Raw genomic sequence first — 21,534 nt, 5'->3', positions numbered from 1 at the left:
TTGCAATCTCTTTCCTCTCCTGCACAAATATAGGAGTCGCACATTAAGCATTGTGACCTCTTGTATCTTAACTGAACAGTTGTAAGCAATAGGCATGATCTCAGAAAAGGCCACCTTGTTAGAGCTATGCCTGAACTTTGCATCTGTAATTGTGAATGACCATAACTTGCATGTCTGACTCTGGTTTGGAGTCTCCACTTGGACCACTTTTTGAGTGCATATGAGGTAAATTGTTTGAGGAATTTTCTCTTGTTCTATGTGTGCAATACAGACTCTCTACTGCTTTCTCGAGTTCTGTGGCCCAAACCCCATATATTGAATTAGCTGGTGTGACTCACAGGTATAGAACTGCTCTGTAAAATATCTTCTCTGCATGCAAAAGTTTTTCTAAATTTAATACAAACTAAATCTAGTAGTTACAAGATTGCTGCCTTTCCTGCCTACTAATGAAATCTCACTCAAGTGCTATTATGGCTTCCAAAATATTTAACTCTGGAGGAGGTCACTCAAGGTTGCCTAGTCGGCTCTACTTTATTAAATTCTTGTACATCTTTGCACATGCCTCAAGCACCTTTATAAATGTCTGCTGCCTGATTACGAATTGAATTACCTATTACATTTTTAACACATTCTCCTGAAAATTAAACTTTTAGACTGATGCTTGACTTCAAGTGCTTTCACACTCTTCTGTGATTTGAGCAACCTCAATAATGTCAATAACTTGATATTTCTCTTATCTCCTAAAGAGTAGTACTTTCAGTGTGACTCTTTACTGCCATTGTGTCTCCCTTTATTTTAGATCTTTAGTGTGATTTTGTTTCAGTAGATGATCCGCTGTGGCAACCCCTAACAGGAGCAGCTGAAAGAAGTGTGATTTGTTTCAGTGTTGCCTCCAATTCCTTAGCACGTGCCATCTGAGAGAGACTGAACTTTTTAAAACTAAAGTCTTTCTAATATTTCTTTATTACTTTGCTCCTTGGAGCTTTAGTGCTGTCAGTTTTATGTAAAGGTATATTACTCACTTTAAAAAGTACTCAGTTTTACTCGTTCTTTTGTACCCAGATATTTTCATAATGGCTTATATGTGATGCTTTAATATATTGTAATTGTGCTATCCTCTCTAATGGGAGAACAGAATAGTAAAATGTACTTTGTGGTCCCTTAACATTTGCTCCTAACCTTGTAATACTGGTATGCAACACATTTCTTCCATTTCTTCTTATTACATAACAGTCTGCTGCCATTTTGTGCATATAACAGTGTTGTATGAATTTTTGTATGGCAAGATCTACTGACTATGGTCATAACATGAAGTAAAGGGTGGACTGGGTGGGTAGGTTGGTGGAAGGGGTAGCACATAATTCAGAATCTTAGTGTTTTATTTCTGTTTTTCTTTTCAGAATGATTTTTGACTCTCTTTGACATAGTTGTTTTTAAAGATTTTTAGAAGAGCAATTAAAAAGTTAAATAACCAAGCTGAGTAGGATGGGGTTGACATTATGTGCATACCTGTCTAATTTAGAAAGCAAGGCAGTAGTGCCCCTTGTTTTCTAAACATTATAAACATAAATAATTGTAGATAAGGTGTAAGAGTTAAGATTTAATGGTGTCAAGGAAAACTAGTGGTGCTCAAAAGTGAAAAAAGATCTCTTCCCTGAAATATGTTGTAGAATCCCAAAAGAATTTGATAGGTTTCTTACTAAACTCTTTGAGGCAGTCAGTCCTCTTTAGTTTTCTGGAGAGCTAGTTAGGTTCATATTTGCACATAATGTGCACAACCAGTCATTGAAAATATGACCAGTATTTAAAAGTATGAAATCTTATGAAACTAAAAGCCTCCAGAAAGCCGAATGTTTTTGCAGCTGGTTTTATTAATTAAGCCTTTTCTTAAATTAAGCTGTGAAGGAAAATTACAGTTGGATGAGTGTTTACAACAGGCACACACAAACTGATTACTGATGCCTCTGAGTACTCTTGGTTGACTAACACGCAGATTCTTATTTTATTTGTCTGCTGACATCATTATTCACAATTTGTTGCTATGCATTAAGTCTCACTGGGTCAGATGTGATTCTCAAAAGAGAATACATGTCTGGGAACAATTTTCTAAAATGTTTGTAGTGCATAGAGGTGAAATCTGTTGCTCCAAAGGCTATGCTTGCAGGGCTTCTTCCTAAAGTACCTGCCCCCAATTCATCTAGTCCATGCACTTTAAACTGACATGGTTTCAGGAAAAGACTAATATATTATATATTATATTATAAACAAAATGCTTGGCACTGAGAGAAAAATGAAGCAAACAGTACAATTGCTGTTGTCTATTTAGGATCTCAGTAGCACAAGGTAACTAAAGGTTAATTAATTTTGTACATTTTTAATAAGATTGTTGACAAACATGACACACATACAGACCACTGCAGCCTTTAGACTCCACGTATTTGAGAAGTGCTTCTGTCTGCTTACAACATCTTTGTCATTTTGACTGTTGCATCAGTATATGGTATAACAGCAGCAATGACAGTTTGGTTAAGTATTATGGTCTGTTTTATATGCAACCAGTTAAAATGCTTTGCCTATATTCTGGCATGGCATGTTTGCATTTCCAATTAGACAGTCATGTTAACTTCTTTTAATTTTAATAATCTGTTTAGGTGTGCAGTCAGAAGGTGGATGCAATGTAGCCTTCTGTTGGTGTAGTTAAGTAAGTTTACTGATTTGGGTGTTTTGAGTACTGAAATCTGCATTTCCTATGGATCTTTATCACCTCTCTTAACGGCAGTCCTTTTCACCTCCTTTTGATGATGTGTGACACATTGTTTACTGTAAATGTATATCTAACAATTAATGTGTTCCCAAATATAGCTGACAATTCTTTGAACCTTCTATCGACTCTTAACTACTGTCATAATTAAACAACTGAGGGCAGACTTAACACCTGTGACAGTGTAAAGTTCTCTTTTACCACTAGTCCACTGATGTCTTTGAATGCCAATGTATAATCTAATGTTACAGAAAGGTTTTCCCTTGCAACAGATTGTTTATTTTTATCACGTGCAATGTGCTCTCCACTCATGACACAAATTTATATGCTTAATAGGGTTATTTTAGGAGACCTTTCGCTTGTAGACAGTTCATAGTAATCGGAAGATTGCTCTTTATTGGACCAGTTTCCTGCTGTTTACAACATCACCATTACTCTATAGATCAAAATCACTATCCCTACTTTAAGCACCACCTTCATTAAGCTTTGGGTTGGCTTATACTGTAAATGTGTCATTCATTGAGCAGTCTGATTGTTTCCACCTGGTTGTCAGCAAAATTTACTCATGGATGTCTTCGGACGTACATATTATACACCAGGCTCAGCTAGACTATTATGCTGCTAATGAAGTATTGCCTATATTTTCTTCTGCTATTCTTACAGATGGACTATCAGAGCCAGAGTGACTAATAAGAGTGCAATCCGATCTTGGAGTAACTCTAGAGGGGATGGCAAGCTGTTCTCCATGGAAGTAGTTGATGAAAGTGTAAGAAACGACTGCTCGTTTGATTTAATACCTGTTATAAATTACAGTGTAAATAGTAATAAAAAAAGGCATTTATGGATATTAAGTTTTGTAGTTGAGAACATTTTTTATTTTTATATATGTATTTATTTTTTTGTGATAACTTAATTTTTTTTTTTTCCCGATGTACTTTGGTACTGAATGAAAATTTTGTTCTCCTGTTTATTGAGAAATTATATATTAAAGATACACACTCAATGGCAACCAGTTCTGGACATCAACAACCAAAGTGAAAAACATCCAAGTGGAAAAAGAGAAACATTTCTTGTGTAACTTATGTGTCACATAATAATACATGTTCATTATTCATTCAGATGGTCAAAACATGCAACTGGAAAGACAAATTTTCCAGAATACTATATATTTGAATTGCAGACAGGATTCTAGACTAATGAATGAGGAAAGGAAGGGGATCTTCAAAAAAAAAAAAAAAATTATTTTGCTTGGCTACCACTACAAAGTACATGGATTAAGTAACATAGAACACCAAATTATTTATCCTAATTATTTGTGTTATATCTGTCTTAATAATGGAATTTTTCTTAATCATGCTTTACCTAAAATTAATGTTGAAGTTTAAAGTATATACTATAATCTGATCTGTCTTTTGTGACATAGTATGTTGAGATCTTATCTCTCAAAGATCTTAGGAACATTGTAGGTTTTAAAAATACAAAGCAGTTCTTGCCCCAAATGGATGTTTATGATGGTCTCTTTATCTATACTAATAAAAGGCAAACCCCTCACTGACTCACTCACTGACTCATCACTAATTCTCCAATTTAGGTGTAGGTAGAAGGCTGAAATTTGGCAGGCTTACAGCTTACTTACAAAAGTTGGGCAGGTTTCATTTCTAAATTCTATGTGTAATGGTCATAACTGGAACCTATTTTTTTCATCCATATACTATATAATAGACTTCTGCTCGATGCCCGTGCCTCCCACGTAATTTAGTGCCTGCCCATATAAGGCCGTCCGTCAGCGGCAATCCAATAGAAACACTGCCGCTAAATATTCACGGGTGAAGGACTGTGCTTATGCAGAGGAAGATGAGATGGTCAGGGTGGTGTTTGGCACAAACTGAGCGAAACTGCGAGAGAAACTTTTAAGTGCCTGGTCTTGGCTAACATTAAATACAGCCGTGGACATTGCACGAGATGGCACCAGCACAGCTGGGAACCTTCGATGCATGTACATCGAGTGGCTCACGTGAACTGACGCAGTGCGCAGACAAAAAGCAACAGTTACAAAGAGTGCTGAAAAAAAAACGAATTACACAATTGAGAAGGCAACAAAAAAAATATGAAGCGTGTGATACATACAAGCATATTCATAAGTGCTGCTACTGTGGAAACAAAGCACACGGTGGAAAAAGTCAATGTCCCGCTAAAGGAAGACAGTGTAAAAAAAGTGCATGCAGTGTGTCACATCTCAGATAAAGAGGAAGACGAGCTGTTTATTGATGCAGTAAGAAACGAATCAATGAATGAAACCTGTTATCTTTACAATGATTGACAAACACGGAATGTAATTTGAACACAACACATCCTACAAATACGAACCTGATTGAAAGAAATAATGATAATCAAATCCTTGATGACAGCAACACTGTATATTGACAATCATGTTACGTTATTTTTAAAATGTTCCCTTTGTTTAAAATGTTACCTTTTCTTTTTCATAACTTCTTTAACACACTACTTCTCCGCTGCGAAGCGCAGGTATTTTGCTAGTTGTATTTAATTTTGAGCTTTGGACATTCCTAAAAAGGGCATAATGGCCCTTGGGGTTGTTGTCTTCTAACTCGCAAGCTTTCCATTTCTGCTTTTCTGGTTTTCGGTCAATACTTCTTCCTTTCGGGGAACTTTAGAAACTCCTCTGTTTTGGATCCTGAGTAGCACTTCTCTGCTTCCATTATCTATATCCACCCTGTTTCATTGTTGGACATGATACAAAGCATTTCTTTCTGTATAAAGACTGGGGACCACCACTATCCAAAAGCCCACTTTTGTCTGTGTTCTAGCCAAGAGGTTAATTAGTCGATGACATTTGTAAAAAATGTAATTATACTGTCACTCCTATACTGTACTCTCATTAAATGCTATAGAAGAGTATTTAGCTGTATCAGGAATGTTAAAATTGAAAATATTGGCACAACAATTAGAAATAGATTTACTTCAAGACTTGCGTCACTGTACAGACCCAATTTATTAACTCTATGTTGACATTTTAATTATCACAACAATTGACACACATCCAGATATAAAAGTTTTCACAAATATGTTTAATGCTGAAATGTATTTGAGTAGAGTTGTGGTTTAAGGAGACTTCTTGCGCTTCCTGTGAATTTTCCAATGAGAGCAATGCTAACCAGGTTCCAATGTCTTTATTTCAGAATTTCTGTTAAATAGGAGAAATATGCTTGAAGGTATTTTCTTCTATGAATTTTAACTTATCTCAATGTGGTATCACTTGAAAGAAGTTGCTTTTTATTCTTCTAATGTTGCATAATGCAATAGATTAATTAGTTAAAGTGAGGTAACTCTGGGGTGCTGTGAAATTTGTGAAAATCATATACTTACTCTATGTAATGCCCAACTTTTTATAACCATTTTTGGAACTAGGTCCCAATAATTTTGTCTCTTGTAGGAAGAAGTGTTTCCTCTCTTCTACTTACCAATTTGTCCACATTATGCATTTTTCCTAGTTGCATATCACCGCTGTGTAATTATCACAAAAGCATGTTCTTTTTCTATTATATAACCTTTTCCTGACTTTCTACAGGGAGAGATCAGAATAACTGGTTTCAATGAGCAAGTTGATAAGTTCTTCTCTCTAATTGAAATTAATAAGGTGAGGCCTCATTTTTAATCTTTCATCAGTTTAGTATGTATCTGTACAAGGTTCTGTTAGTCTTTTTTTTGTTCTTGAGGTAATTAATTTTTCAGTAAAATAAAAATGATCATGCATTATATGTCACCATGTGATCTTTTCTTTAACAAAGGTTTATTTGTTGATGTGACTTTTTTAAACTTTCTACTGATTTACTATCTGCAAATGAAACAGTGTTAAAAATGTTTTTTGTTATTCTTATTAATAATCATAAATACTAATAAATAGTCAAGCACTGTGTATGTTTTAAAAGTTAGCAAAAGAACTAAGCAACGTGTTTTTGAAGAATGCTGAAATATTTTCCTAACAAATTACATTTTAGGGTCATTTTGTAATCAATCATTGTAAATGTTGCTGCTTTGGTAAATTGATTCATTGCACAATTTGGAATGAATATTACGGAATTCTTTTCCAAATGGTTCATATTCTGATATCTACACCTCTTTGATCAACAACTCCCATGATGCTAGATGACAATTGCATTACATCCTGCAAGTTTTGACATTGTTTGTTTTTCTTTATTTTTTAATTAAATCCTTTTAAGATGTGTACTGTCCAGGTATAATTCATTTTCTGCTTGATGCATTATTTCGTCTCTCTTTTGATTTATTGTGTAGATGCTGAAAATGTTTTCTAGCTCATTCACTTTGTTTAGTATTGGTGGATTTTGAGTATCAATGGGAAAGAAAAAAAATCCTTCTGTTTTAAAGATTTTGAGTTGTTTTCAGTTATACTGTCTTCTCAAATATTTCAGAATGAGTAGGTTCATTGTCACAGTGATTCCTAGTAACACTTGGATGTAATCTGTACTCCTTAATGGTACACAAGCATAAAGACAAATCTGCATGGTTGGTATTCATTGACTAATGCTTTTTACTGATTTATATTGTTGTGGTGTGTTCCCCCTTCACCAAAATAGCTTGAGTACTGACATTTTTAAGTGAGATTTTTAATGTCAGTCAGCCATAGTAGTATACAATTAGATTTACAGTCCAAAATAAATATAAGGGATTATTCTCTTTAAATATTCAAGAGGTAATACAGTTTATTGTACTTAACTATTTTAAGTTGAAAAATGGCACCATAGATTTCTTGCAGCAGACATGTGTCCTTATTGTTCTACTCCATGGGTAAACACTTCTAGTAAAGTTTCTTGACATGAATATTCCTCCATTTGTAGTTTTAGTATTTCTCTCTCTCTCTCTCTGGTATTGCACCACTCTCTTACAGGAAGCTATTTTACTTTTTCCCTGTTCTTCAGGCTTCATTGTTCGCATGAGATTTTTTAGTTTTTGGGAAGTGAATTTCTTTATTGCAATAATTAATAAATGAAGTGATGGTTTTTTTGGAGGAGGGGGAGATTTTGGATGATGCATAGTGGACTTTAGCTAAAATATTGCTCAAAGTGCCATTAGAGTACTATAAACCTTAAAATGTATAGCTATTAGCTTTGTCAAATGTTTATTGATAAGTGTCATTTCTGAGTTTTTTTTAAAGTATGTTTTCCATAATATCAATTCCATCCATGCCAGATGTGTTTTTCTGTTTGCTTGTTCTTCAGACAGTGAGTTCAGATCCACAGGCAACTGACCAACACACACACACACACACTACTTTCCACACAGAGCAGCAGCTGTGCATTCTCTCACTCACTGTGCTGCTGTTCACAATTGACAGTGAAAACTGTAGCCTTCCAACAGACGTGTACCATGGAATTCTGTGCTCCTTTTGATTTTAGCACATGCACATTAAGTCATGATTGTTTCTTATCTATTTGTTCCTTTGCTTGTGGTTTCTCTTTATGATTTAATGCATGCTCCATTTGTAAAGTGTATATGCAGCTACTTCCTCTGCTGTTTGCTCCTTGAGTCTGCATTCTTAGTTCACAGGTGTACTATATGTTTGATTTCAGAAAATTATATCCCTAAGGACTCTGCCAACTGTAATCACTACTATAAATGCAGTAAAGTGATTTTTAGCCAATTGCATCATTAGAATTTGAATCTTTCAAAGAGACTTCCACAAATCTGGGTGGTTCTTCCTCTCCTTCAGTCTCTGTCTTTTCCTGTGACTTTTCAGTAAGGTGATTGGTCCTGAAATGAATTACTGCTTGATAGACTGTAAAATACAACGGGAGATTTTCTATGACTTGCATGTGATAGCAAGCAACATTGTATTGATCAGTGGTTCAAAGGCACATTTAGGGGTACTTTAAGAAGAGCCAGAATAACTTCTGACCTTATAATGATAAAATACACTACCTAAAAAAAATGTAATGTTACCCAAGGTGATTCTTAGTCATGGCTAAGAAAAGTTTTTAATCTCAAGTTTTCATGGGTAACAGTGATAACATAGCTTCTGATAGAATGCATTACTCTCATCGCATAATCCACATATCTAGTCTAGTTGTATGTTCACAACGTGCAACTTTCATGGATTTTTTTCTGCTAAAGTATTATTAACTTAACTCTTCTGGATAATGATTGCACTTTTGAATTGAAGACTCGCCTCTCTCCCATATTCAATGGTCAAGAGCATCTAATCAAGGATTGAATGGCTGGTACCAAGTATTTATGTAGCACTGACTGATTGGAGGAAATAAGTGGTCAGTTAGACTGTGTTGAATTAATTTAATACCCTTTCAGGTAGTGCCTGTGAATAATACACCCAGTTAATACAAACAAAAAATGGTCTCTCTTGCTGAGTTTGTTCTGTCTCATTCCATTTTATAAGGAAGTAATATGAAACCAATTATGCATCAGTGGCTTATTGAAGAATTAACTGTGTTTAAGGTTTGTATCGCAAGCTGTTTTCTGCAGATCTGAATGTTTTTTTTTCTCTCTTGCTCCTTTTTAGGTTTACTACATCTCCAAGGGTACTTTGAAGATTGCTAATAAACAGTACACATCAGTAAAAAATGATTATGAAATGACGCTTAACAATGAAACATCAATTGTTCCATGTGATGATGCTATGGATGTTCCCATGGTACAGTTTGAGTTCATTCCTATTGGAGAATTGGAAAATAAAGAAAAAGACTCAGTAGTTGGTAAGCAGCAGGTTTCAATACGTTTAAAAATTGTTGGATTCATTTTGACTTAAAGTATGAAATGAGGGGGGTTGAAGTATGATTTAAATGTGTATGGCAGGAGCTATCTCTTAGAAAAGCTTAATTCTAGATTTATCCATGAGTGCATTATATCCATAAAAGACCAACGTGTTTATGTTAGTATTGCAACACTTCTGGGTTTTAATTCCAGTGCTGGGGCACATTCACATGTGAAAGCATTGCAGTAATCTTTAGACAGATGTTGACCATAATGCTAGCTCTCTGCAGGTGTACTTAATCTAGTCCTACATTACTTGTGCTTCATATTATATTTTATCTACGTCTGTCTTGTCCTAGCTTCTTGCTGTTGTATTGACCACACTGTTCTCCTGAACAGTTAATTGTTTCTACAATTTCTAGTTTCTTTTCAGGTGTGCTTCAAAATGACTTCCAGTATCTGCTTGATAAACGATTAAGATTAATTTGTTTTTCCTTTAAATATTGTTTGTTATAAGACCTTGTTAATACTGAAAATATTCTAGTGTGATTGATCTCAATTTCAGCCTGTGCATCAGCATAGTGGAATTCTTAAGTAGGTTAGCGAGTACATATATATACAGTTGATGCATAATTTTAGGAAGTCCCTGCACACTGGGGAAATTCTGATGGACTGGAGAATGGCAAATATTATCCTGTTATAAAAAATGGGTGACCGAACATATCTAAGCAACTGTAGTCCAGTAAGCTTAATGTGCATCACAGTAAAATTAAAGGAAGGAATTATTAAGGAGGAGATTGAGCAACACATGGCAAGTACAGAAGTTTTTATGCACAGTCAGCATCGGTTCTGAACAGGGAGGTCATGTTTTAGGGAGGACATGCTGGAATTATGTGCAGATGGAATTATGTGCAGAAGCAACAAAAAGGTATGATCAAAGTGAAGCATATGATATATTTATCTGGACTTTCAGAAAGCATTTGATAGGATACCACATGAGAGGTTGGGCATCAGACTAAAAGAAGTGGGAGTTCAGGGTGATCTTTGTAGATGGACACAGAATTGGCTCAGATACAGGAAGCAGAGGGTGATGGTGCAAAGAACCTTGTCAGAATTGGCTGATGTTAAGAGTGCTGTTCCACAGGGGTTAGTGCTAGGGCCGCTGCTATTTTAAATGTAATGATTTGGATAGGAATACAAGTAATAGGATTAAATTTGGAGATGATATCAAGATAGGTGGGTTAGTAGATAATCTGGATTAAGTCATTACAGTACAGTATTAGGTTTGAATACACAATGGGTGGATGGTCTGAAAATCGAGAGTAAACCTTCTGAGAAGGATTTAGGAGTCACAGTGGACTAAATGCTGTCAACTTCCAGACAGTGTTCAGAAGCCATTAGGAAGGCTAACATAATGTTGGGTTATATAGCATGATGTGTGGAGTACATGTCCAAGGAGGTTCTGCTCAAGCTTTATAACACACTGATGAGGCCTCATCTAGACTAGAGTGCTGTGCGCAGATTTAGTCTCCAGGCTACAAAAAGGACAAAGCAGCTTTGGAAAAAGTCCAGAGAAGAGTGACTAGGCTCATTCCAGGGATACAGTGGATGAATTATGAAGAAAGATTAAAAGTGCTGAGCTTTTACAGTTTAAGTAAAAGAAGATTAAGTGGTGACGTGATTGAAATGTTTCAAATTATGAAGGGAATTAGTACAGTGAATCGAGACTTGTTATTTTAAAATGAGTTCATCAGTAACACAGTTGGAAACTTATGGGTAAATATCGCCCAAACATTGGGAAATTTTTCTTTACACAAAGAACCATACACACTTTGAATAAGCTACCAAGTAGCGTGGTAGATAGTAAAACTTCAGGGACTTTCAAAATTTGACTTGGACTGGCAAGTTTTGTTGGGCCACATGGCCTGTTCTTATCTAGATTGTTCTAATAACCTCAAATTTCAGTAAGTTAGATTTCAATATGAACTGTTTATATCATATCATTTGCATTCTATATTCTTTCTACAATAAGTCAAGCAAAATGATGCCTTTTATTTGCTAACTGAACAGATTACAGTATGCAAGCTTTTGAGGCAGCTGATTACTTGTAGAAGACGAGTCTCATTTTGGCGTTGAAATGTTTAAAAACAGAAAACCCTGTACACTCCAAAACAGACACTGGTCAGAGCTGCTAAACAAGGCAACACATTGAAAGATAGCTGCTTTAGACCTACCTTTTCCTCATGCTGACATTAAGTATATTGATTTGCAGATTGTGTATAGCATCAGAAAGTCTGTTCCTAAAAAATATCCATATAACTCTTTTCCAGGTTTTGTTAATGTTTCCTATTTGAAAGTTACAGAATGGTAACACTAGCTTTTGTTTTTTCTATTATTTAAGAAATAAATATAAACTGTTACTTTACTGTTTCAGTTGCAGCACTGAAAATTGCACATCAGAAGAAAAGGTTAAAAAAAAAAAAGCCAAGATGAAGTGTTTTCTAGCCATTACATAAACACCTTTCTTCCTAAGCACAGCAATTGTATTTTAATAGAATTAAATCATACTTATAGTAAATACTGCCACAGTTCCTTTTTAATGGACACATAATTCAGAAGAATCTGTACCTGGTTTCTTACACTTCAACAGTCTTCTTGCAGAAGTGCTAAGCTTTACTTTTTTTCATCTTTTATTTTCAACTTCTGTAAACCAGTGCCTAATATTATAGTTTCTCCACGAAAAGGCTGATTAATCAAAAAAAAAAAAAAAACGTGTGCTGTTTGTTTGCAATGAGCACATTTTGCTAACACTTTCCCCCATGCTACACATGACTGAGTACCACATAAAAATTCTTGAAGAATGTATTTAGAGAGTAGTCAGTGCATGACTGCACAAACTGAACATAGGCCAAAAAAAACTTAATTTCCACCCACTGTTTGTTTCTCTCTCTCTCATATGTTCTTTATAGTGGTTTTACCTTTAAAATGTTCTTTTTAAAGGTTCAGTCAGCCCATAAGTGTGCAAAATTATCTCGCTGTTATACCTTCATTGTCATCACTCTTTAATTTACTATAGTTTTTTCTCAGTATGCTGCTGCTGGAGTATGTGAATTTCCCCTTGAGATTAATAAAGTATCTATCTCTCTATTTCAATTGTCCCCAATGCTTTTAGAAATTGATGAAGAAAAAGCAATTTTTCCCATAAGCTTTTATTGCACATAGAAAGTGAAAATAAGGAAAATCATTTGCATTATTTTGTTAGCATACATACTAAATTTACAGAATTTGAAGACTGCTGGTTATATAGCCCAGGCTAAGCAGAAATTGAAAGCGGGTTTGGGGGGTCGTGGAGGAATTATGTATTGTTACTGGTGTGCAAAACTAACCTCTTGTAATGGGTTTTGTCTAGTACATAAAATAAAAAGCCTATTACTCAAGTATGACATCTTCTTAATGGTAGTATTACCCACAATGAAAGGAAAATACATGTTGGTCATTCTCTTACATATAGAAAAATACCATTAGTTGTGTATCTTTGTATACACATCACTTTTCTGGGATGTGCTGTAACCTTTTACATAAGGAAAGCCATCTGGCAATTGAAAATCTGTTCTCATGATCTCTGTATCAAAGAGATGCTTCAGGAAGCAGCATGGGCTGCTTCTCTTGCATATTCTGAGGTAGGCATCAATGGGGGAAAAAAAGAGGTCAGTAGGGGAGTTTATATCTAACCTAGGCTCTATCTAGGAGGTCTTGATTTTGATTTTTATGATTACCCACCTGCTCAGTCTGTGTTCATTGTGCAATGGCTTTTCAAAATTATCACAAGAATAATGTTCACTTTTCAGGAGCTGAATTATATTGAATAATTTCTCCAGTTTTATTTAGTGTATTCTCACAAATACATTTTGCCTTGTTCTGTGATATGTAAATGTGGGAAATCAATAAATGTTTTGGATTTGTTGCACTTGTAGCTTTTGATCTTTAAGTGGGTTTAAGGGATTTGAGAGTGACAACTTTTTAGGTTTTATTAGTTAACCTTGGATACTTTTTAAGTAATTTATGGTGTTAAAATTGGATTCAATGTAAAATCAGAAGTTTTATGTATCAAGTTGCCTGATGCATGAGGTTTTGGTTAGCATAATTCTTTATTATAATCACCTCTAGAGGGCAGCAGGTGATAACTAAAAGTGCTGTAGTGTATTGCTAATAATCCCACTAATGTTGACTTGTAAATGGTATTATACTACTGTTGTATGTTCTACGGTACTAGAGAATAACTGAAAGATCCCTGTCTGATACACTTCTTTGAATATACTGTAAATATTGAAACTGCTCCTTTTTGTAGCCTGGTTCACCTCTTGTTTATAAAATTTGTTATATGAGGAAACTAAGACTTTACATTTTGAAATGACTTTCTCTCAGTGCGATAGTCATTTTCAGTCATTTTATATTTATTAAAAGATTTTATGGATGGGGGCATTGCAATAGAAAGATTTGAAGAAACACATGAATTATGATTTAACCACAACATGCATGTACACATGTTAATGTGAAAAGGGCATTCTTAATGGAAAAAGTACGTAAAGGTTATTTCCCTGATTAAAACAAACATTAAGAATCTACCTGTTTTCCTTTCAAAGATTCTCACAGATTGGAATATACCTTGATATATTTAGTTGTAATCTAAAATAGTTGGTGTTTTTTTTCACCCAAAAAAAAAATATTAATGGTTGGAGCTGAGACTGAAAAATGCTATAATTAAGCATTAATCCATTTTATTTCATTTAATGAAAATGAAATAACAAAAAAGACAAAGATTTTCTAATATTCTTGAAAGAGATGAGTAAAGTTTGGATTGTTTTTCTTCTCAAACACTCAGGAAATATATGAAGCTACAGTCTTCCCATAACAATTAAACTTAATGTAAGTTTATTTCATTATTAACATTGTGACCATACATTTTTAAGGGAGCTCTTTTGGGTGTTCATGATATGTCTCTATCATATTATAAGTTTACCAGTAACTGCGTACTGCACAGTAATGTGCAGTGAATACACATGACTTGAGCATTCATAGTTTTCATTCTCTTTTTCTCTGTACATTTTGTGACGATGCGGGTTCGACTCCATGCTCCCATTGCTGTTCAGGAGCCCTTGAACCCAACACCGTCGATAACGTCACCGAGATGAGCTGACAAATAGGGACAATCTCTCAAGGCCAGGGGATATATTCCATAAAGTGCTTTTATTTAAAAAAAAATCATCAAATCAAAAAGTGCAGAGTCAAAGTTCAATAAATAAATCCATAAAATCAAGTGTCCAGTGGGGTTAAAACCAACAATAAATAAATCCTTTAAAATCTGAGGTTAAAAATGTAGGAGTTAAAAATGCAGTCTCTCACTCCCTTCTTGTTCTCTGGCCCTCCTCCATCACTCTCTCCCCGGCTCACCAGCCACCGCGGAGACCCAACAGTCACGAGCTCCTTCTGTCAACCTCCGTCTTGGCCTCCAAACGGACGTCACTGCCAGATCGACGAGGTTGGCTCTCCTCCTGTGATCTTTCGCGCACCCTTAGTTGCTCCTCAGATCCGACGGGATGACACCTCTCCTGCTCACCCCACTCACTAATTGTCAGTGGGGTGAACTAGCCCCCAAGAGTGCCTCCATCTAACACTCCTTTGCGGGGCCCCCGCTCATTCTGTCTCTCTCTTAAGGTGGCCAGATCATCCAGCCTAGACTGCCATTGCCGTACTTTAACCTCCTTCTCACATCGTTCTACCTCCTTCCATTTCTTTCCCCGATTATCTCTTTTTTCCACGATTTATCCCCTCCACTCCTATCCATCCGTCTATATATACACACCTATCCACCTCTGCCTCCGTGGGCATATCGCTGGAAGCCAATGAGGCAAACAAGAACGACCGCACGTGCAGGTACGACTCGCTCCAATCACCTCATTAACTCCCCGCGGTCGTGCAATAGCGCCCACGGAGAATGACACGGCTATACGGATTTAAAAAAACCTGACATTTTTTCGGAAGCCGCTGACCCGCTATACCACACATTTAGCATTCATTTGCTCAGAGGTTGATGTGCTTGCTGCTTCCTGAGCAGCTCTTCTTTTCTCCACTCTAGCGGCCCGCTTCTTCTCTTCTACCGTCGGCATCTCTTTGTGTTAAAAAAAACTGATTGTCAGTGTTTGTGTTGCAATTGCTTAGTACGTTTGTCTTTAATTTTTCACTTTAACTGGTACTTAAGTGTTCAATCTGCCTCAAGAATGATTTAAGATATGAAGAGGTAGAGGAAGTGACAGCGAAGGTGATGATGAGAACGGCGCCCGTATACATGCGCCGCACCGCTGCTGCCGAGAGTTGATTCTACAATACAATACAGTCAACCCTCGTTTATCGTGGTTGATCTGTTCCAGACTCTGCCACGATAAATGAATTTCTGCGAAGTAGGATTCTTTATTTATAAATCTAATATTTTCGCAGTTAGAGCATAGAAAACCTGTTTACAACCTTCTAAATACATTTTTCTAACATTATTAGAGCCTTCTGGACATGAAATAACACCTTTAGTCAAAAGTTTAAACTGTGCTCCATGACAAGACAGAGATGACAGTTCCGTCTCACAATTAAAAGAATGTAAACATATCTTCCTCTTCAAAGGAGTGCGTCAGGAGCAGAGAATGTCAGACACAGAGAGAGAGAGCGTGGCCAGCGAGAAAAGCAAACAATCAAAAATCAATAGGGCTGTTTGGGCTTTTAAGTAGGCACCGCCGGACAAAGCAGCTACAAGGAAGGCAGCAATGTGAAGGTAGTCTCTCTTTTTAGAGGAGCGTCCGTATCCTCTAGGCCAGTGTGTGAACACCCCGTCTGCTCACACCCCCTCCGTCAGGAGCAGAGAATCTCAGAGAGATAGATAGAGAGAGAAAAGCAAACAATCAAAAATCAATACAGGCTGTTAGAGCTCTGAAGTGTGCGAAGCACCGCACGGGAAGCATATTGTATATCATTGAGGAGTTTTATATAATATGTTATATATTATGTGCTCTAATTGGGTAGCTTCTCAGCCATCTGCCAATACTGTCCCTTGTATGAAATCAACTGTGCAAAGCAACTGAGGAAGCATGTACCATAAATTAAAAGACCCATTGTCCGCAGAAATCCACGAACCAGTAAAAAATCTGTGATATATATTTAGATATGCTTACATTTAAAATCCGCGATTGAGTGAAGCCGCGAAAGTCGAAGCACGATATAGCGAGGGATCACTATAAAATAAAAATAGAGGACTAACCTTGGAGGTCAATCATCCCCCTGAAAGCTGATAGTAGACATCACGTAGTATATGTGTACCAAATTTCAGGTCAATAGGTGAAACAAGTTGGGGAGTATGCACTGGTATAGTGCGTCCACTATACGCCGAAACGACTCTGGATCCTGGTTGGCAACCCCCCAGGCAGACACGCGGTCCAGTCCTACCTTCCAGAAATGACAATCTATCTCCCTTAGCCAGGTGTTACATGGGCGACCCCTTGGCCTGGTCCAGCCACTTGGGTCCCCAACAATGAGGATCTTATGAGCCGGATCATCCTTGGGGACAAGACCCTAAAGGTTGCTGAGGTTTGTGTTGGTGTTATCGGTGTTTCATCTCACAGGGCACCATGGATAAGAGTTGCAGGGCACGGCTCAATGGCAACTCTGGTTTGTACCAGGAAATGAGAAGGACAGCTGCGAGGGCTCTGAGGGCAGATAGAGGCTTTTTTTAGAGAAGTCTGTGAGTAAGTGACACACCATCTGTTGTCTAGTGACCCACGTCCTGCTTATAAAGGAATCAAAGCATTACGTACATCTGAATCTGTTCCTCGGAGAGTCGTAGTTGGGGCAGCTAATGGAACGATCCTTTTGGATGACACTGCAGTTGTGACCCGCTGGGCTGGCTACTTTGAGCAATTGTTCAAAGCTGATCCTCTGGCTAGGACGTTGGATATCTCTGGGTTCACAGTTCTTGAGGCTGATCCTCCAATTAGCTGTGAACCAGCTGAGCAGGGGAAAGGCTGCACAGATCTGTGGTATCCGTGGTGAACTTCTCCAGGCTGGTGGTAAGGCTGTCGTCCTGGCATTGCAAGCAGTCTTTGCTTCCATTTGGGAGACTGGCATCATCCCCAGCTGACTGGAACTAATTGGTGAAATGGTTGATTTAAAATCCTGGACAGATAAACAAACAACCACGGTAGCGTATTATATATAAGAAGATATTCATTTTACTTTGCTTAATTAACCTTGTAAAGTTGGATGAAATTTCACAGTGTTAATACTGGTAATACTAGTAGTTTTTATTTTTATTTTTTTTTTACATATTTAATAATCTTAGAAAAAAACTATTGCAGTCTACAAACTTCTTTTTTCTGATTTATTTTTTTCTCTTTCATAAAAAAAACAAAACAAAAAAAAAAACAAAACACAAAAACTGTTCAAGCACAAAATCTTGATGAGCTACCAGTTCACTCTTGGTCAAGACATTGTATCCTAGTTGTTTATAGAAGTTTAAGCAATTACGTTTTAATTATGGCAGATTAAAAAAAAACATTTATTTCATAGTGGCATGTTTTTTATTTTTGTATCTATAAAAGATATCTCTAGGTTCAGTGGACTTTAAGCAATTAAAATGAACAAACTTAATATACTGTATCTTTCAAAATGAATAGGTTTTTAATCATTCTGTTTGTACTTCAATGTAAACTTTAGGAATAATGAAGTTGGGAAAGAACCAAAAGTTTGTTATGGGATTAATGTTGCTACATTATAACAAAAACATTCAATTGTTTATTTAATTTCCAAAGCACATTTTTACAACAAAATTGTTTTGTGGAGGATGATTTCCCAAATCCTTAATTTACAAAATTGTATAATATCCATTGCTTATATGCCAAGTTAAGCAGATTGGTTTTTATTTTGGTTTGTTGTCATGTTTTTATGATAGCTTTTCCTTATATTGTTGAAATGCTGTTAATACACTTGAGCAATAATTTATGTACAACTGTTAATGTGTTATAAAATTAGCAATTTTTCACTCAATAAGGAGCAGACTTGCTGGTCTTAATTATCTTCTTTCCTATTATAGATATCATTGGAGTCTGTAAAAGTTATGACGATGTTACGAAAATTACAACAAAATCATCACGAGAGGTGTCCAAGAGGGCAATCCATCTGATAGACCGAACTGGGAAAGTTATCACAACAACACTGTGGGGTGAAGAGGTAAGAAAAGTTTGGTGAAAGGTTTTTTACTACTTGCTAGGTGCCCATCTCTTGACATCCCATAATGAGAATTAAAAAAAAAAAAAATACTCAAAGTCAGAAAAATTTTAAAACTGGTTTTGATTAAATGGTTGGGATAACTAATTGTAAATCTTTTTAAAGACTATGCCTTTATTTAGTTGTGGTAATATTTATATAAAAAACACAACTTGCAAATTACTTCAAGTTTGCCCTTTGGAATGGAAGGTGAATAATAGAAGAGAAAACAAAATGCAGTAGCAGATGTTTATATTTTGGTGGTTAGAGACCCCAGCCCACCTACCTCCCACATTCCTCAACTCTTTGGTAATTTTCTCGAAGCCAATCATGTGGAAGTACTTTAATCTTCCTCTCCATTTTAAGATAAAGACAGTGATTCTGTTCTCTTTGATTTTACCTTGGTGACTAGAGGGCTTGCTGTACAGGTCAACAGTTTACCCTTCTACTCATTATTCTCACTCTGAGATAATTCGAGTCACATGACTGAAAGAGGCAGCCTTATTTCTTCCTGTGGCGACTTTACTTAGTTGTTTGAACTCCCTAGAACTTAATACCACCTGCTGGTGTGCTTCAGTTCAGTTCTGAAAAAAAGCATAACATGCCTTGAAGCATCTGGAGTAATTTTAGTCCCTTTTCCAGTGATTTTTTTTTTTTTTTTTTCCCTGCTCTCCCAGCTCATGTCTCATTCGAATTATGAAGAACTATGGTAGTGTGTAGGGAAACAAGTATTGAACACACTAGTTCTGCCTTATTTAATTTTATACATGGGAAGTGATATCTCAAAAATGCAATTTGTACTTAATAGCTAATTCAAATGATTATCCATACATTACTGCATATTGCTTTGTTGTGTATTTAAAAATAAATGTGGTTCTGCTTTCTAGCAGACTTGTTAAGATAGGCAGGCCACAAAAACAATTGTGTCACCAGCTAGAGTTCCCACCCTTACAGAAATCATCATCTGTAGTCACGGTATACCTTAAAGAAACAGAATAACCTAGAATGCTTATTGTTGCCCATCTCCATTTTCTGACCCTTGCAATCCAGTTTAAAGCTTGCAGAAATAAGAGCCTATCTTAGCAAAACCACACACAAGGCAGGAACCAACCTAGTCATAATTTTAGTTTTTTGCAGGAAGCTTTCATGCATATTCCATATTTATTCATACCAGGGGTATGTAGATTTGTCTGTTAACCTTAGTTTATCTTGGAACATTCACATTTTCCTTTCACTTTATACACAAAATGTGACAGGGCTGGGATTCAAGACAATTATCTGGACCATTTTGGCAACGGCAACCAACCACAGGACCACTGTAATTTCATTGGTAGAAAAAAAATAATACAGAGTAAAAGTTGACCTTAACCAACAATTATGCATATTTATTGTATTTATCTTTAGAACAGTTTATTTCCTGTTCATCTAAGCCACTGCCTTTTAAAAATGTTAAAACAGTGTGCCTCTTGTATAGTGGAACTTTAAGGGGAACTTGTAATTCTTGTAGGCTTTGACCGATGCAAGGTAACATGTATGTTGCTGTGATTGAGTGAGACAAGCATGATTTTATATACTCTTATGTGCATACTTGTTTAAGACACAAGATCCATGTGGGACTTTAAATCTTGCGTTCATTATTCCTGTACAACAATAACCAAATTAAACCCAACAATTCAGGTTTCCTGCGTGCATTAGATTTTCTTGAGAGTGAAGTGTGGTACTTTTTGTATTTATAAGCATGACATTAAGGTGGTAAATATTGAGAAACATGCTGAAATATCTATATAATGTTCTTGACCGAACAGCATGGCTTGCACAAAATGAATGTATAAAAATTTAGTAAGCCTTTTACAGCCTGTTTTCAGTTTTTGTATTGGTAAATGTTGTGAAAATTGACAAATGTATCATTAACCAAGTTATGTGGTAGTGAAGATGTTGAAAATGCTTGTACAACACACTACATTTTTATAAAAATGGTCACAGTTTATGGCCAAATTAAAAACAGTGGTATGTGGCCAGCAAGTTAATTTAAAATAAGTAAGACAGGAGAAAACCCTTTATATTTCTTATATTGAAGAATAATGTAAACGCCTACTCTTTGCTCACACTGGGTGAATTTACAGTTCTCCGTTAAAATAACCTGTGAAAGTGTTTAACTTGTAATAGCCTGATAAAAAGCCTTTCGAGCATGGTGAGAATGTACACATGCTTTATAGCTGGTAACGGAGCACTAGTGCCTCTGTGACATAACTGTGCTGCTGAATTTTTACATGTGATGTAGGCCTGTTGAAATAGTAGCTCCTATATTAAGCCTGTGGTGGTTGCTAATGACATCAATCTAGACACTGCACATGAATTCAGCATCTTCTAACAATGGCCGGATTAATTTCAAACTGTGTATATAGTTTCATGCCATGAAAGCTAACAGACATATTATAGCCTTTATGGAATAATGATAAATACGGTAAACCGCCTACTGCACGTTTTATTTTCTGCAAAATTTCTGACATCCAATTTTCCATTTTGATATAGAGAGGGGTAGGTCAGGAGCATGCGCTGATAGAACACATTGCTGCCCCCACCACATGACTAACCAACTCAGGATCCAGATTAGGACCCGAGTGCAGCCATGCAGCGGGTACCTCAGCACCACACTAGTTCAGATGGAGTGCAACAAGTGTGAAGTTTTTTATGGTGGCTGGAGTGCCAATTCTGCCACCAACCCC

The 21,534-nt window shown here is 36.2% G+C and overlaps 1 protein-coding gene across 1 annotated transcript in view; it reads left to right on the top strand.

Annotated features, from left to right (window-relative positions):
- Positions 1-21,534, top strand: part of rpa1 (replication protein A1) — an 82,759-nt gene that overhangs the window by 15,135 nt on the left and 46,090 nt on the right. The window contains exons 8-11 of the mRNA XM_039757215.1: positions 3,425-3,527; positions 6,351-6,419; positions 9,315-9,507; positions 18,636-18,772. Coding sequence (XP_039613149.1) covers positions 3,425-3,527; positions 6,351-6,419; positions 9,315-9,507; positions 18,636-18,772 — 502 coding nt within the window. The remainder of the gene's footprint in view (positions 1-3,424; positions 3,528-6,350; positions 6,420-9,314; positions 9,508-18,635; positions 18,773-21,534) is intronic.

This window comes from Polypterus senegalus, chromosome 6 (assembly GCF_016835505.1).
Source record: "Polypterus senegalus isolate Bchr_013 chromosome 6, ASM1683550v1, whole genome shotgun sequence".
Classification (NCBI taxonomy): domain Eukaryota; kingdom Metazoa; phylum Chordata; class Cladistia; order Polypteriformes; family Polypteridae; genus Polypterus; species Polypterus senegalus.
The sequence above is the reverse complement of the archived record's forward strand: the minus strand, read 5'-3'. Positions and strand labels throughout refer to the sequence as shown.